Here is an 18,954-nt window from a genome sequence, read left to right as displayed (position 1 = left end):
CTTATTACTTAGGCAAATTTTTTTGTTTTTGCCTTCGTTAGTAATGTACATCCGTCCATGCAGAATCTTATTACTTAGGCAAAAAAAATTTTGTTTTTTTTGTTTTTTGTTTTTTGTTTTGGTAGCGGGTCTCCGGGACTTTCTACTGACGGTACCTGTATGAACACATTATTTGAACCATTATTTCATTAATTTTGAGGAATCGGTACATTCTTGATTTACATCTATTGGTGGTACTTCTTCAAGTGTTCTATGTTCTAGGGTTGTGGGAGCTTTTGTCCGTCTAGGGTCTCCAAATGATAGCTACCTTGCCGAGAGTAGTGCACGACTCTGTAAGGTCCTTCCCATGTGGGACCGAGCTTTCTGTGGGCGGAGTTTTTAGTCGCAGTAGTCACCTTGCGTAGGACGAGGTCGCCAATTCCTAGTCTTCTGAGCTTGACCCTTTTGTTATAGTATTCAGTCATCTTCTGTTGGTACTTCATCGTCATGTTAGAGGCCTTGTCCCTTACCTCGTCTAAGCAATCCAGATTGATTCGAAGTTGGTCGTCGTTGTTCTCCTCGCGGAACACTTCTCACCTGGTGCTGGCCATACCCACCTCGACTGGGATTACCGCTTCAGTGCCATAAGTGAGCCTGAAAAGCGTCTCTCCCGTTAAGGTTCTTGCTGTTGTTCTGTAGGCCCACAAGACATTGGGCAATTCTTCCGGCCACGCGCGCTTAGCTTCGTCTAGCCGGGCTTTGATGATTCTGAGCAGTGTTCGATTAGTTATTTCAGTTTGTCCGTTTGACTGCGGGTGTCCAGGTGACCAGAACTTATTCCTGATACCTAGCCCTGAGCAAAAGTCTCTGAATCCCTAGCTGTCGAACTGTCGGCCATTATCTGAAATAATCGTTCACGGAATCCCGAACCTGCAAATTATATTTCTCTATACGAAGCTACGGATTCTCGCCTTTGTGATCGTTGCTATTGCTTCTGCTTCGACCCATTTAGTGAAGTAGTTGATAGCGACGATCAGGAATCTTACTTGTCCTCTTCCCTGTGGTAATGGGCCGACGATATCAATCCCCCATTGTGCGAATGGCCATGGGGAGGAAATCGTCGTCATCTTTTCTGCTGGCAGCCTCTAGACATTCTCGAATCTCTGGCACTTATCGCACCTCATGACGAGCTCCGTAGCGTCTACCTGCATGGTTGGCCAGAAATATCCTGCTCTAACAACTTTGCTTACCAGGGATCTAGGCCCAGCGTGGTCTCCGCAAATTCCTTCGTGGATTTCATGAAGGACGTACTTGGCTTCTTCCTCGTCGATGCACTTCAGATAAGGTAGGGAGAACCCTCTTTTGTATAAGGTATCATTCAAAATTGTAAATCTGGCCGCTCTTGCTTTAATCTTCCTAGCTTCCACTGAGTCACGAGGGAGATGCCCGTCTTGAAGGTATGAGACGATCGGTGCCATCCAACCACCTATGCTCTGGATGGACAATACTGGGACTTCTTCGATGCTGGGGTGTTTCTGAATCTCCATGAGAATTTCACTGTTCGTTGGTTCTTCTTCAGACGAGGCTATTTTGGCGACCTCATCTGCCGCCGCATTCCGGTCTCTCGGGATTCGAACGAAATCCAGCTTATCGAACCCACAGGCTAAATGTTTAATCAGCTTGAGGTACTTCTGCATCCTTTCTTCTTTCGCCTCATACTCTTCCCTGATCTGCCCTATTGCCAGCTTCGAGTCACTCTGAATAAGCAGGTTCTTAATCCCAAGAGCTTGGCCGAGTCTTAGTCCCGTCAGTATGCCTTCGTACTCAGCCTCGTTGTTGGTCGCTGGGAATTTTAGTTGGACTCCATATTGGAGTTTTTCTCCACTGGGGGTGTTTATAATGACCCCTACTCCCCCCCTCTTTTGGGCTGACGATCCGTTAGTCTGAATCGTCCATTATTTAACCTCGTCTTTGCCATCGTCATCTTTTGGAAGGGTGAACTCGGCGATGAAGTCTGCTAGAGCTTGCGCCTTGATGGCCATTCTGGGATGGTATTCGATGTCGAACTGGCTAAGTTCGACTGCCCACTAGACCATTCTCCCAGCTGCTTCAGGTTTGTTCATGGATTTTCTGATAGGTTGGTCCGTCATTACGAGGATAGGGTGTGCTTCGAAGTACGGACGTAGCTTTCGTGAAGCCACTATTAGGGCGAAAACGATCTTCTCAATCCTGGGATACCTGGCCTCTGCTCCCTGGAAGGCTTGACTGACATAGTAAACTAGAAGCTGCTTCTTATCTTCCTCTCGAACTAAGGCCGCACTGACGGCCGTGGCTGATGCTGCCAGGTATAAATAAAAGGTTTCCCCTGCTTTTGAGGGACTCAAGATAGGCGGGCTACCGAGGTAACGCTTGAGCTCTTGAAAGGCTACCTCACATTCGTCAGTCCAGGAGAAAGCTTGCTTCAATGTTTTGAAAAATGGGAGGCATTTGTCCGTTGCTTTAAAGACGAACCTATTGAGTGTAGCTATCCTTCCCGTGAGCTTTTGGACTTCTTTGACGGTCTTGGGTGACGCCATGCTGAGTATTGCTTGCACCTTCTCCGGATTTGCTTCTATTCCCCTTTGGGATACCATGAATCCTAAGAACTTTCCTGAAGCCACCCCGAACACACACTTACTAGGATTCAGCTTCATCTGGTATTTTCTGAGGGTATCAAATGTCTCCCCCAGGTCGTCCAGGTGAGTCAACTCTTCGTTGCTCTTGACGAGTATATCGTCCATGTATACCTCCATATTTCTCCCAAATTGCTTGCTGAACATCTTGTTTACCAGTCTTTGGTACGTTGCTCCTGCGTTCTTCAGTCCGAAGGGCATTACCTTATAGCAGTAGAGTCCTTGGCTTGTGATGAAAGCGGTTTTTTCCTGATCTTCCTTAGCCATCTTTATCTGGTTGTAACCTGAAAATGCATCCATGAATGTTAGTAACTTATGTCCAGCCGTAGAGTCTACCAACTAATCTATCCTCGGCAGGGGAAAACTATCCTTCGGGCAAGCCTTGTTCAAGTCCATGAAGTCCACGCACATTCTCCACTTTCCATTTGCTTTCTTCACCAGCACGACGTTGGCCAGCCATTCGGGATAGTAAACTTCTCGGATGAAGTCTGCCTGCAACAACCTGTTAACTTCTTCCGTGATTGCTTGGTTTCGTTCGGGGGCAAAGACCTGTCGTTTCTGTTGAACGGGTTTTTTCTTGGGGTCTGTCTTCAACTCGTGCTGGATTACTTGGCGCGGTATACCTGGCATATCTTCGTGACTCCATGCAAATATGTCCAAATTTCCCTTAAGGAAATGGACGAGTTTATTCCTCATCTCGGGGCTCATGGTCGTACCTATCCTCGTCACCTTTGAGTTTTTCCCCCTCGACGAGTTCCACCGTTTCCAGGGCTTCCATGTTGTCTTCTTTTTCTCCCTCGATCGTCCATGTATGGTTTTCTCCTGTAGCCAACACGGCCTGGTAACATTCTCTGGCCAAAACTTGGTCTCCTTTTACTTCGCCGACTCCGTCTTCGGTTGGAAATTTTATCTTTAGGCAGTAGGTGGACGTTGCTGCCTTCCACCGGTTGAGTGTGGGTCTCCCAATGATCACATTATACGAAGAGGGGTAATCTACCACTAAGAAGTCCAGATGACGGGTTTGCTGCTTCGGGTAGGCGCCTATTGTGACTTTTAGTGTCACAATGCCCTTGGGATATACTCTGTCACCACTAAAGGTGACGAGGGGGGACTCGAACGGGCGCAATCTACCAGGACCTAGTTTCAACTGTTGGAAGGCCGATAAGTACATGATGTTTGCAGAGCTACCGTTGTCGACGAGGATCCTCTTAGTGTTGAACCCTTCGATTGTGAGTGCTATCACCAGAGGGTCGTTATGGGGCTGCCTTACTCCCCTTGCGTCCTCTTCGCTGAAGAATATATCCTGGCTCGTCCGTCTTTGCTTCAATAGGGGTTCCATATGGACACTGTTTACTTGCCTCTGGCACGCTTTCTTGAGGGACTTGTATGATCCCCCCATGAAGGGTCCCCTTGCTATTGTGCTTATCTCCCCGATCACATCTTGTTGTGGTTGAGGTGGGCGAATCTCATTCTTGGACGAGGACTCGCGTTGGCTCGTGTCGCCCTCCCTGAACCTGCTGGGGTCCCCCTTTTTTACGTACTTCTAAAGCTTTCCTTTTCATATCAATTCTTCTATCTGTCCTTTTAGGTCTCGGCAATCCTCCGTGTAATGGCCGTGATCCTTGTGGAATCGGCAGTATTTGCTTTTGTCACGCACGTTTGGTGACGAGTGCAAGGGTCTCGGTCATTTTAGGTGGTGTTGATCCTGGATCTGCGTCAAAATCTTGTCAACAGGCATAATTAGAGGTGTGAATTTTACCGGTCGTGGAGATTTCTCGTCTCTTCGTCTGTCAATGTCACCTCCTCGGTGGCTTGGGCGCTCCCTCTTTTGTCCCCTGCGTTCGTCTTCCTTCCTTCCTTCCTTCCTTCCTTCTTCGGCTTTTCCTCGTCTATGATGGCCGCCAGCGCATCCTCAGCATTCATGTACTTTTGAGCTTTCAATAGCATCTCCGCCATTGTACGGGGCGGATTCTTTGCTAGTGATACGACGAATTCTCTGGACTTAAGCCCTGCTTTAAATGTCGTCAGCTGGACCTTATCGTCCGCGTCGTCCACCTTTAGGGTCTCTCGAGTGAAGCGTTTTACGTACGACCGCAAGGTCTCCCTCTCTCCTTGCTTAATAGTGAGTAGGTGATCCGCTGGTCTCTTGGGGCGTTGCCCCCCGACAAAATGGCGAAGGAAAGCATTACTTAACTGCTCAAAGTTGTCGATGGACGAAGTAGGCAATCTCGTAAACCACTCTTGTCCAGCTCCTTTCAGCGTAGTGGGGAAGGAACGACACATGATCTCATCAGGGGGCTGTTGAAGGCCTAAGGTCGTCTTGAAGGTATTAAGGTGATCTTGGGGATCCTTGAGCCCGTCAAAAGGCTCGAGATGAGGTAGCCGAAATTTTGCTGGTACTGGTCGTTCTAAGACTGTCATGGTAAAAGGGGAGTCCGTCGCCCTGACCATTTTATCTAGGCTTCGATCGGTCTTTTCTTTGATGGCATTTCTTAATTCATCCATCTCCTTTCTCATCTCTTGGAGGATGTCAGAATGCTGTTCCTCTGGGGTAACAGTTCTCCGTCGGTCACTTCTTCCATGGCTATCCCCCTCGTCCTCTTGGACAGCTCTTGACCGGTTCTCCTCTTGCTGTAACCTCTGTCTCATCTCTTGATTCTGTCTGGTGAGTTCTTCGACGGTGGCCGCGAGATTTCGAACTTGCTGTGCCAAGGCCGTTGAGTCCAGGTTGGATTCCATCTGGAATTGGTAGGAAACACATTCTCGCTGTATGAGAAAATCGTTCCCACAGACGGTGCCAAACTGATGAAGCAGAATCTCGTCTGTTCCTTTGGGATTCGTCCAGATGGGTCCAGGTAGTACTCTGACGAACCTACGGGAGCAAGAGCTTACTTGAATGGTCACCGGTGTGGTGCCTGCCACAACGCCTCCGATGGCAAAGTTAGTATGAAAGAAGGCAATAATCAAAATATCAAGAATAACTTAGTTTGGGTTGTGATGCGGTGTCTGTACCTTGTATTGGTGTTGCGAGGATTTTATATACCCTTGGGGATTATAGCCGTTGGGGTGTTAATGACTCCCCTGATAACGTCTCTGGTGGAGTTATGGGTTTTAATGCGTTACTACAGGTTCGTCCACTTGGTCTTGTAACGGTTGAGGCTTTATTGGCAGCATTGAATGGCATTAACTCTTTCTCTGTTGACGCGGATACTGGTCATGTTCGTCCGTGAAGGCTTCCTCGTCTATGTTTTAACTTCGTCAGTCCCATCATATTAATAGGTAAAACTTAGAGAAAATTCAATTAATTTATTTTAGAGAGTTTCAGCATATAGCGTTCACTCCTGATAATAACTCTATATCATTAAACCAAGACACTAATCAGTTTTTGGTGTAGGCGGGAATTGAATCTTAGATCTCTTATACAACCATCAGCAGAGACTTTCCCGGTTGAGCTAACTGGAGCCCATAGAGAAAATCCAATTAGATTCTACAATGAAAGTCCAATTTTGTACTATGTGTCCAAAATTATTTATTTTTAGAGAGTTTTATTTCTTAATTTTTGAGTCAAATGTGAGATCACATCATAAATATCTATCTAAGAGAGTTATTGTATACAAAAACCAAAGAGTTTAGAATTAATGAACATAATTTTTTTTTAAATGGACAATTTACATTTTCTGCATAGTAATATTCTTACAAGACTTTTAAAGAGTTAAAAAATATATAAGAATGACTATCAATAATATTTAAATTATATATGTAAGAATTATACTATACATCTTAATATATATCTTTTAAGTATATCTATGCATATATATGGGGTTACAAGTTAGTTTGAATTAAAGAATGGTAATGAGAGAATGCATAAGTTTGTTTGTGCTACTAAATGAAGGAAGACTCAGCTTCGGACCTGCTGAATGCAATATATGGAATATTGTGTTTGAAATTATTGGAAGAGTGTAAGTTTAGCAACAACTCTATCTCATTTTAAACTAAATAAAGGAAGTCAAGAAATAATTTTTTTTAACCCATTTTTTTACTGATACTATGAAACACAAGAAAATATAAAAAATTATCTTCGAATAAGGTTTTCTATCAAAACAAAAGGAGTGATTTACATTTTCTAACTCCTTTTAGTGACACACACACACACAATAGTAATAGGATTTAAATAAATTTATTTTGTTATATTAATTAATTTAAATGTTTCATTAAATATATAAATATAATGAAATTTTGATGTTATTTTTTTAAGGTTTATACAAGAAAAATTGAATTGAAATATAATATTTTTGCTCAAATTTAGTTGTTTTTGCAATAATTGAAACAAAGTCTAATAAAAGGGGAAAAAAATTAATAACACACCATCAATAATGCAAAAGAATAATTGAAGGATATTTGCACTTTGATTTTATCAAAGTGATACTTTAATTCTTGAGTACACATGAATTATGCCTATCTATATCACACTGTATCATGCAATTTTTAAATATATATCATATGATAAATTCACCACACCATTCCCCCCCCCCCTCCCCCATACCTGATAATATACATACATATATATATGTGTGCGTGTGTATGAAAAAGTCTAAAAATAAACATAACTTTCATTTAAATAGAAGAATAATGCTAGAGATATAAACTATTTTACAAAAAATATTACAAACTGTTATATGATGAGTGATTATTGGTAAATGAAAAATTGATTTTAATGGTGGGCTTAGATGAAAACCAACAAGAGGTTGGTCACATCAACATTTTGTAAAAATATTGTAAAATAGAATACAATCCATAAATATATGTCAAAAAATTACAATAATTAAACATTCAGTATCTTTAAAATGAATACATAGGTATTTCATCAATTACCTCAACAAATAAAAGGGAAAAGAATATTCTAATTTTCATCCCAATACATCTAGGGCTTACTTGTACTACAACAGTAGAAATATTGAAAGGTCAGCAGTTTTGTTGATTCACCACACCACCAAGTCCTCCACACAAATGCAGAAAATTTTTCTCATTGTGCTCACATGTGACCCTCTCTCTCTCTCTCTCTCTCTCTCTCTCTCTTTGTTGGCATTTGCTTTTTTTTTTTCATTTTCCCATTGCTGCCATAGTTTTGTGTTTTACAACGTAAAAGTAAAAGTTTCGTGTGACTAGACTAGACAAGAAAGAGTGAAAGACAAGCTTGAAACTTCTGTAGGCCTCTCAACCCTGTACAGTGCTCTTCTGTTACTTTACTTTTCATTTGCTTTCTTTTGATTTCTTTACTTCACTTTTCATTTGCTTTTTTTTTTTCCCCTGTAATATATTATTTGTTATTATAATAATCAATATATTATGTGTCTATTTGGTATCCGTTTATTTTTCTGAAATTGAAATTTTTTTTGCTAAATGTACTGTAAATAAATGTAAAATTAGTTGAAATAGTACAGTGAGACCCATGAATAGTACCAAAAAGTGTAGTGGAGCTCATAAATAGAACAAAAATAAGGTGAATAGTAAAATAAACTGGCTTTTTAATTTGGAGCCAACCACACACTATACCGTATGGCCATTACATCAAAATAAATCTATTAAATCAAGTGTTAATACAACAAAATTAGTATAGTAGTATTAGACATAATATCACATCTAAAAATTAAAAGTCATTGCAATAATAACTTAAAAGTAATAAATTATTACATTAATAATAATTAGTTGCAATAATTTATAATTTTTAGTTGCAATAGAGGCTCTAATACTAAATTGAATTTAGAAATTTTTTTGCAATAACTTAAATTGAAGAAATCAAAATTTTTTTTTTTTTTTGCAATAACTTAAATTGAAGAAACTGTTGTAATAACTTGATACTAATTATTTTGCTATATATTACAATATAAATTTCAAACAGATAGCTTATTGCAACAAATATAACATTGCAACATTTAAATATCAATTATTTTAAATCTATTGCAATGACAAACATGAAGTTGCAATGAATATATTATTACAATGATTTAATACCAATTATTTTACAACCTATTATAATAAAAAATATGAAACAAATATTTATTACAAATATTTATTATGAATATTTTGTTATAATCTATTGCAAAAAGCAACTTTCAATCTCAATCATTAATTTAAAAAAGTTAAGAAAAAAAACTAAGAAAAGTAAAAAGTAAAAGTAAAAAAAAGGTGAAAGGTGAAAAAAAAAAATTGTGAAGGATTTGAGTGAATTGCACCTGGTGCAATACCCTAGTTATTGCATTGGATCCTAATCCTTATTTTAGTACTATTTTCTGTCATTTCATCACCGTTCATGCAATCCAAGCAGTACATATTACATACATACTTGCGGCAACCATGGTGCAACTTGCATGTTTCAAAGAAGCTTTCTCCAAGCAAAGCTTTTAGCTATCGAGGCCACTTGTTGTCCTCTTCATCACGAACAACGGTTTCTTGGTTTTTCATTGCCACCTTGAAAATACAGAGTACCCTGTTAAGAGAAATAGAGCAAAATCAGATAGAGAGAGAGTGTTTGTGAGTAAAACAAAGAGAAAGAGAGAGAGAGAGAGTGTGTGTGTGTGTGTGTGTGTGTGTGTGTGTGTGAGTTGCCTTTTTTTGGGAGAGAGTTTTTTCTGAGAGTGGTCGTGGTGAGGGAGGTATGGACGTATGGTTCTATTTGTAGAGAAATGCAGAAGAAAGAGAAAGAGAGAAAAAAAAAAAAACTCAGGGTTATTGTGTCAAAAAAATAGGGTTATATTTGTGAAAGAGTCAAAGATTCAAAATGGCTTTGCATCTCAAGCCCCCATGGTCCAAGGAAATGTAGGAATTGAAACAATTCTCCTCCACATTTTACTTTTTCTTCTCTCTTTATACCAAATTATCTCCGTTGGGTGGTCTTTGTTGCAATTCCTTATTTCATCCTGCTGGTATATATCAATCAGATTTATGCATACTATTTAGAAAAAATAGAGGCTCTAATACTAAATTGAATTTAGAAATTTTTTGCAATAACTTAAATTGAAGAAATCAATTTTTTTTTTTGCAATAACTTAAATTGAAGAAACTGTTGTAATAACTTGATACCAATTATTTTGCGATATATTACAATAGCAATTTCAAAGAGACAGCTTATTGCAACAAATATAACATTGCAATATTTAAATATCAATTATTTTAAATCTATTGTAATAACAAACATGAAGCTGCAATGAATATATTATTATAATGATCTAATACCAATTATTTTACAACCTTTTGTAATAAAAAATACGAAACAAATATTTATTACAAATATTTAGTTACAATCTATTGCAAAAATCAACTTTCAATCTCAACCATTAAATTTAAAAAAGTTAAGAAAAAAAATTAAGAAAAGTAAAAAGTAAAAGTAAAAACAAAGGTGAAAAGTGAAAAAAAAAAATTGTGAAGGATTTGAGTGAATTGCACCTGGTGCAATACCCTAGTTATTGCATTGGATCCTAATCCTCATTTTAGTACTATTTTTCGTCATTTCATCACCATTCATGCAATCCAAGCAGTACATATTACATCCATACTAGCGGCAACCATGGTGCAACTTGCATGTTTCAAAGAAGCTCTCTCCAAGCAAAGCTTTCAGCTATCAAGGCCACCTGTTCTCCTCTTCATCATGAACAACGATTTCTTGGTTTTCCATTGCCACCTTGAAATTACAGAGTACCCTGTTAGGAGAAATAGAGCAAAATCAGATAGAGAGAGTGTGTGTGAGTAAAACAAAGAGAAAGAGAGAGAGAAAGAGAGAGAGAGAGTGTGTGTGTGAGAGTTGCCTTTTTTTGGGAGAGAGTATTTTCTAGAGAGTGGTGGTGGTGAGGGAGGTATGGACGTATGGTTCTATTTGTAGAGAAATGCAGAAGAAAGAGAGAGAGAGAGAGAGAAAAAAACTTAGGGTTATCGTGTCAAAAAAATAGGGTTATATTTGTGAAAGAGTCAAAGATTCAAAATGGCTTTGCATAGCTCAAGTCCCCATGGTCCAAGGAAACGTAGGAATTGAAACAATTCTCCTCCACATTTCACTTTTTCTTCTCTCTTTATACCAAATTATCTCTGTTGGGTGGTCTCTGTTGCAATTCCTTATTTCATGCTACTGGTATATATCAATCAGATTTATGCATACTATTGAGAAAAAATAGAGGCCCTAATACTAAATTGAATTTAGAAATTTTTTTGCAATAACTTAAATTGAAGAAATCAAAAGTTTTTTTTGCAATAACTTAAATTGAAGAAACTGTTGTAATAACTTGATACCAATTATTTTGCGATATATTACAATAGCAATTTCAAAGAGACAGCTTATTGCAACAAATATAACATTGCAATATTTAAATATCAATTATTTTAAATCTATTGCAATAACAAACATGAAGCTGCAATGAATATATTATTATAATGATCTATTACCAATTATTTTACAACCTTTTGTAATAAAAAATACGAAACAAATATTTATTACAAATATTTCGTTACAATCTATTGCAAAAATCAACTTTCAATTTCAACCATTAAATTTTAAAAAGTTAAGAAAAAAAATTAAGAAAAGTAAAAAGTAAAAGTAAAAAAAAGGTGAAAAGTGAAAAAAAAAAATTGTGAAGGATTTGAGTGAATTACACTTGGTGCAATACCCTAGTTATTGCATTGGATCCTAATCCTCATTTTAGTACTATTTTCGGTCATTTCATCACCGTTCATGCAATCCAATCGGTACATATTACATCCATACTTGTAGCAACCATGGTGCAACTTGCATGTTTCAAAGAAGCTCTCTCCAAGCAAAGCTTTCAGCTACCGAGGCCACTTGTTCTCCTCTTCATCATGAACAATGATTTCTTGGTTTTTCATTGCCACCTTGAAAATACAGAGTACCTTGTTAGGAGAAACAGAGCAAAATATAGAGAGAGAGTGTGTGTTAGTAAAACAAAGAGAGAGAGAGAGAGAGAGAGAGAGAGAGAGAGAGAGAGTGTGTGTGTGTGTGTGTGTGAGTTGCCTTTTTTTGGAAGAGAGTTTTTTCTGAGAGTACTAGTGGTGGTGAAGGAGGTATGGATGTATGGTTCTATTTGTAGAGAAATGCAGAAGAAAGAGAAAGAGAGACAGAGATAGTTCGTTGTTGTTCTTATCACAGTAAAAATAATGAAATTTATGTATAAGTGACAAAACATTAAGAAATACTTTCAACAAGAAAGTTGTAGGTACTGACAGTCCTACAACTTATTAAAAAAACTCAAGGTTATCGTGTCAAAAAAATAGGGTTATATTTGTGAAAGAGTCAAAGATTCAAAATGGCTTTGCATAGCTCAGGCCCCCATGGTCCAAGGAAACGTAGGAATTGAAACAATTCTCCTCTCCATTTCACTTTTTCTTCTCTCTTTATACCAAATTATCTCCGTTGGGTGGTCTTTGTTGCAATTCCTTATTTCATGCTACTAGTATCAATCAGATTTATGCATACTATTTAGAAAAAATAGAGGCTCTAATACTAAATTGAATTTAGAAAATTTTTTGCAATAACTTAAATTGAAGAAATCAAAATTTTTTTTGCAATAACTTAAATGGAAGAAACTGTTGTAATAACTTGATACCAATTATTTTGTGATATTTTACAATAGAAATTTCAAAGAGACAACTTATTGCAACAAATATAACATTGCAGTATTTAAATATCAATTATTTTATCATTGTAATTGTAGGGACATTGGGCCCAGTAATTTATAAAGGATGGCCCAAAAAATCTCTTAGGCTAAAAACCTAATCCGAGGATATCAAATGAGCTAGGGGTACATGAATGTACCTCGTAAAGAAAAGGCTAGGGGAAGATGTGATAACGTGTGGACAAATTACGTCCGAGGAAAGCTTTGTCCTCGGATAGTAAAGCTGAGGTCATAGGAAGAGAGGTTTAATATCCCCAGAGCATGTTATAGAAATTCCTATAAGTACAGGATGACACGGTACACGTGGAGGACTATAGGGAGGGCGGTGGGATATCTAAGGTAAAGCTGCTACCACCGCCCATACATTAAAGACTCTGTGGTTGATATACTGACTACATTAATGGAGAAATGGGACCTAAACATGAGGTTTGGAACTTGGTCCCTGATCCTAGAGGACTTCAGGGAAATTTGATGGGACAAATATCTAAAACCAGCATTATGACCATGAGGTGGAAGATGAGAATGGATGAGGGAGGAAGTATAAATAAGAGAAGAGATCTTCGAAAGAAGGGGGGCTTTTCTTTAAGAAGAGAAAGAATAGGATAAACCATTGTAATCAACCTTAAGAAGCAAGATTATAAACTATCCTTGGATTGTGTCCGAGGAGGAGCTTTCATTCATATTATTTCATATAACTCCTTATTTGTGTCATTGGGCCCAAGACCTTTTCTTCCTTTGTTGTTTAAACCACCTTTGAAATCTAAATATCAAGCTCACTCTCTACAAATTTATTATAAAAAGGCCTTTCAAGCCCTTTCCCTTTGGGTCGTGGATTGGGAGTTCGAATTGTGTCCTTACAATTAGCGCCGTCTGTGGGAATTTAGTCTTTGAAGAACTTTAAAATATCATGGTGGGATCAGGACCACAACACCGTGCAGAGTCTGTGGGTTCTCAGCACGAGGATCACTCCTTGCATCCTGATCACGAGGAGAATCGGGAAGGTAGTATGCATACTACGCACACTACCAGGAGTAGGAGTCATTCACAAAGGGGAAGCAGAGTTCTTCATGAGGAAAATACCAAGGCTATGCAGAAAGAAATTGACAGCTTAAAAAGGAAATTACGTCACGAAAGGCGAAGGCGAACTCCTTTTGTCTCCGATCCCTTTTCGGAGGGTTTCGAGGATGACAATTACAGGCAGAGGTCCAAAACTCCCCCAGATGAATCTTTCTCTTGCGAGGAGGACAACCTGCATGGGCGGCAGAGTAGGAACTATTCTTCTAGGGACTTGGGAAATGATGCAATGGGCAGAGCGTTGCACCAAATCTCTAGGTCACCCTTCACACGCAAGTTGGAGGAAGGGAGGCTACCTAGGCACTTCACACAACCGGCCTTCACTATTTACAATGGCCGAATGGATCCTGTGGAGCATGTGAGTCATTTTAGTCAAAGGATGGCAGTACATTCCAAGAATGAGACTTTGATATGCAAGATTTTTCCCTCTAGCCTGGGGCCCGTGGCCATGAGATGGTTTAATGGCTTGAGGGCAGGCTCTATCAATTCTTTCAAGGAACTTACTAGGGCATTTGGCTCTCGTTTCATCACATGCAGTAGAGTTCCTCGGCCTTTGGATTCATTATTATCCATGGCCATGAGGGAAGGGGAAACCCTAAGAACGTATTCGGACATATATTGGGAGATGTTCAATGAAATTGATGGGACTTCGATGATGTGGCGATAAGGACCTTCAAGGTCGGCCTACCTACGGAGCATGACTTGAGGAAATCTTTGACAAAAAAGCCTGTCAGAAGTGTGCGTCGACTCATGGATCGCATTGATGAGTACAAAAGGGTTGAAGAAGATCAGTAGCAAGAAAAGGGTAAGGCGAAGGTTATCCCTTAAGAGAGGAGGGATTTCAGGTCGAACAGATACAACAACAACAGGCCTGCAAGGGATTTTTCTAGACAAGCCGGTCCTACAACCCCGCAGGTGGTCAACACCGTTTTCAAGGAAACGGTGCAGCAGTTGTTGGAGAAAATCAGGCATGAGTCATACTTCAAGTGGCCCAATAAAATGGCAGGGGACCCTTTGAGACGCAACCAAAATCTCCATTGCCATTATCACCAGGAGAGGGGTCATACCACCGAGGATTGTCGAACTCTGTGGAATCATTTGGAGCAATTGGTTAAGGAGGGAAAGTTGAAGCAATTCCTGTTTCAGCCTAATGAGCAAGGAAACCACTCAGGGGTGGCAAACCACGGTGGTTCTTCGTCAAGGCCTCCTCTAGGTACAATCAATGTTATTTTCGCGGCACCTGGAAGGACTGGCTCAACTTCTTCTAAGGTGATGTCTGTGGCTCGGACCCTGGCCGAGAAATCAAGGGATCAGTCGAAGAGGATTAAGGCAAATATCCTACCAGTTTTGGGTTTCTCAGAAGAGGAAAAAATCGGGACTATCCAGCCACATGATGATACTTTAGTTGTTACCCTAAGAATAGGGAATTATGATGTAAAGAGGGTGATGGTCGATCAAGGCAGTGGCGCGGATATCATGTACCCTAACCTGTTTAAAGGGCTAAATTTAAAACTTGAAGATCTTATGGCTTATGACTCTCCCTTGATAAGCTTCGAGGGAAAGGCTGTCATACCAAAGGGACAAATTAGGCTGCCTATACAATCAGGCCCAGAGGTGGTAGACGTAGATTTCATTGTAGTGGACGCATATTCTCCCTATACGACTATTGTGGCAAGACCTTGGTTGCATGCTTTGGGTGCCGTTTCCTCAACCTTGCATGTCAAAGTTAAGTTTCCTTCTGGAGATCGGGTGGTGGAACTGCTTGGGAGTCAGTTTGTGGCTCGACAGTGTGTCACGGCTGCAATTCTGCGTCAACCTGAATCGGAGTCCTCTGCCTCGGCTAGCGGAAAGTCGTAGCAATCAAAGCTTTTGGCCATTACCAAGGTAGATGAACCTGCATGTGAAGAATTGGAGAGGATTCTCATAGACGATGACCCTGAAAAATTCTTTCAGGTGGGGGTTCAATTGGCACAGGAAGAGAAGACAGAGCTGATTTTGTTTTTGAAGAAAAATATGGATGTATTTGCATGGAATGCTTACGAGGCCCCTAGGGTCGATCCAAGTTTCATTTGTCATCATTTAAAAGTCAATCCAGCTATAGTACCAAGGAGGCAACCACCTCGAAGATCTTCCAAGGAGCATTCTGAAGCTGTAAAGGAAGAAGTACTCAAACTCAAGAAGGCAGGTGCTATCAAAGAAGTTTTTTATCCTGAATGGTTAGCTCATACGGTGGTGGTGAAAAAGAAGAATGTGAAGTGGAGAGTTTGTGTGGATTTCATAGATTTAAACAAAGCTTGTCTGAAGGATTCTTTCCCAATGCCTCGGATTGATCAGTTGGTAGATGCTACTGTTGGGCATCCTCGGATGAGTTTTCTTGATGCTTTCCAAGGTTACCACCAAATACCTTTAGCTGTAGAGGACCAAGAAAAGACTGCATTTGTCACTCCTACAGGAAATTATCATTATAAGGTGATGCCCTTTGGTTTGAAAAACGCAGGGGCTACCTATCAAAGAATGATGACAAGGATGTTTGAGCCACAGTTGGGAAAAACTATTGAGGTATATGTAGATGACATGGTAGTAAAGAGTAAAGCAGTTTCTAGGCATTTGGAAGATCTGGACAACACGTTTCAAACGCTAAGAGAGTACAAATTGCGACTCAATGCTTCTAAATGTTCTTTTGGTGTAGGGTCGGGCAAGTTCCTAAGTTATATGGTAACTCACCGGGGAATTGAGGTGAATCCTGCTCAGGTCAAAGCCATTAGCAACTTACACCCACCTCGAAATCCTAAAGAGGTTCAAAGATTAACAGGAATGACAGCTGCCCTCAATCGATTTATTTCTCGGTCCGCGGACAAATGCAGGCCTTTCTTTCAATTGCTGAATAAATGGAAAGGTTTTGAATAGACCGAGGAGTGTGCGGTGGCTTTTCAACAACTTAAAGAATATCTTTCGCAACCACCCGTTATGTCTCAACTAGAAATTGATGAAGTTCTGTTCGCCTATATTGCAGTAGCTAATCATGCAGTAAGTTTGGTTCTTATACGGGATGATGATAACGTACAGAGGCCAGTTTATTACGTAAGCAAGTCTCTGCATGAGGCCGAGGTAAATTATTTACCACTGGAGAAAGCAATCTTGGCGGTGGTGCATGCTACGCGAAAGCTTCCCCATTACTTCCAATCTCATACAGTTGTTGTCCTAACATAACTCCCTCTTAAGTCTATACTTCGAAGTGCGGATTATACAGGGAGAATTGCCAAATGGGGAACTATCTTAGGGGTTTTCGATATCAAGTATATGCCTCGCACCTCTATAAAGGGGCAAGTCATTGCGGATCTTATGGCGGAGTTTGTTGAGCCTTCATTAAAAGAGGCTATTAAAGGATCAGGCATGGACAAAAAATCAGTAGACATGATTTCGTGCAAAGAGCCACCGTTGTGGAGAGTGTATGTTGATGGAGCAGCAAACCAAAGAGGATCTGGGGTGGGATTAGTTTTGGTATCCTCTGAGGGAATTACTTTTGAGAAATCTTTGAGATTGGGGTTCTCGGCCACCAACAATGAAGCAGAATATGAAGCCGTCATCGCTGGAATGAACATGGTTTATAAGATGGGAGGGAAGATAGTACAAATGTCCTCGGACTCACTATTGGTAGTAGGCCAAGTGGAAGGGAAGCTAGAGGCAAGAGATTCAAGAATGCAAGGATACCTAACCCAGGTCAGGTATATGCAATCCAAATTTGAGTCCTTTTCTTTATTGCATGTGTTCAGGTGTGGGAATAATCATGCTAACTCCTTAGCCACACTTGCAACATCCTCGGCGCAAGGCCTACCTCGGGTCATCCTTGTTGAAGATCTGTGGAAACCCAATGGGACGAATAATAATGCCACTCGAATTCTTCAAATTAGGACAAGGCCTAGTTGGATGGATCCAATTGTGACATTTCTCAAAGATGATGTCTTGCTTAAAGAAAAGTCTGAAGCAGATAAAGTTCGCAGGAAAGCTCCTCGGTTCTGGTTGTCCGAGGATCAGAAATTATACAAATGCTCTTTTTCGAGACCATATCTGTTATGTATTCACCCAGAAGCAACGAATTTACTTTTGGAAGAATTACATGAAGGGATCTGCGGACGCCACACTGGAGGAAGGTCTTTAGCTCATAGAGCCCTTACTCAGGGCTATTGAAGGCCCAATATGCAGAGAGAAGCACAGGATTATGCGAAGAAATGTGACCAATGTCAAAGATTCGCTCCTAACATACATCAACCAGGAGGTGTTCTTAATCCTCTGTCTAGCCCTTGGCCTTTTGCTCAATGGGGCTTAGACATTGTTGGACCTTTCCCAAAAGCAGTAAGAAATAGGCGGTGGCTCCTCGTTGGAACAGATTATTTCACCAAATGGGTTGAGGCTGAGCCATTGTCAAATATCAAGGACATAGAAGCAAAAAAGTTTGTATGGAAGAACATTGTCACCAGGTTTGGAATCCCCCATACTCTTATTTTAGATAATGGTCTACAATTTGATCCTTTAGGAAATACTGTGGTGATCTAGGCATCACGAATAGATATTCCACTCCCGCTTACTCTTAGGGGAATGGGCAAGCCAATGCCGTCAATAAAGTGATAGTTAATGGGCTCAAGAAAAGGTTGGGAGATGCGAAGGGAAGATGGGTGGAAGAACTGCCACATGTCTTGTGGACGTATCGAACTACACCACGAAGGTCCACAGGAGAAACACCCTTCTCCATGACTTATGAAGCCGAGGCAGTAATACCTCTAGAAACTGGGTTCCCAACACTAAGGAAGAACTCCTTCAGTCCAGACAGCAACGATAATCTATTGGAGAGAAATCTAGACTTAGTTGAAGAACGACGAGAGAATGCCATGGTTCAACTAGCTTACTATCAACACAAACTCAAGCAGGGGTATGATTCTCATGTCAAACTACGGCCTCTTGCACCTGGGGACTTGGTACTGAGGAAAGTTTTGGGTACAACAAAGAACCCAGCATAGGGAAAATTGGGGCCCAACTGGGAAGGACCTTATCGTATTACCTCGGTCGCAGGCATAGGGGCTTATAATCTTGAAGATCTAGATGAATATACTGTACAACGTCCCTGAAATGTAAATAACCTACGAAGGTACTATTATTAAATGTAAGACACTTCGGCCATTTTTATTAATACTATATTGCGTTCATTATATTCGTTTATCTAAATATCAAATTGAAACTTGGTATGCCTGTGTCCTCGGACCACATACCTCGTCTAAATTGATATATTTTTTATCAAGTGTTAAACAGAACCTTAGTTATGTCGGGTCCTCGGATCATCTACTTTGGGAAAATTAACATTTCAATTTTTTCATTAAGTGTCAAATTGAAACTTGGTATGCCTGTGTCCTCGGACCACATACCTCGTCTAAATTGATATATTTTTCATCAAGTGTTAAACAGAACCTTAGTTATGTCGGGTCCTCGGATCATCTACTTTGGAAAAATTAACATTTCAATTCTTTCATTAAGTGTCAAACTGAAACTTGGTATGCCTG

The 18,954-nt window shown here is 40.0% G+C and overlaps 1 protein-coding gene across 1 annotated transcript; it reads right to left on the bottom strand.

Annotated features, from left to right (window-relative positions):
• Nucleotides 1-1,124: 1,124 nt before the first annotated feature.
• Nucleotides 1,125-1,676, bottom strand: LOC142625500 (uncharacterized). The gene has a single exon (XM_075799142.1). The coding sequence runs from the start codon at nucleotides 1,674-1,676 to the stop codon at nucleotides 1,125-1,127; it is 552 nt and encodes a 183-aa protein (XP_075655257.1).
• Between the last annotated feature and the right edge of the window lie 17,278 nt (nucleotides 1,677-18,954).

This window comes from Castanea sativa, chromosome 2 (assembly GCF_040712315.1).
Source record: "Castanea sativa cultivar Marrone di Chiusa Pesio chromosome 2, ASM4071231v1".
NCBI lineage: Eukaryota > Viridiplantae > Streptophyta > Magnoliopsida > Fagales > Fagaceae > Castanea > Castanea sativa.
This window is presented reverse-complemented; position numbering and strand designations above follow the sequence as displayed.

Bases quoted from the DNA above. Each gene is read 5' to 3' on its own strand.
- LOC142625500 (XM_075799142.1), bottom strand. From the start codon at position 1,676: ATGCAGAAGTACCTCAAGCTGATTAAACATTTAGCCTGTGGGTTCGAT.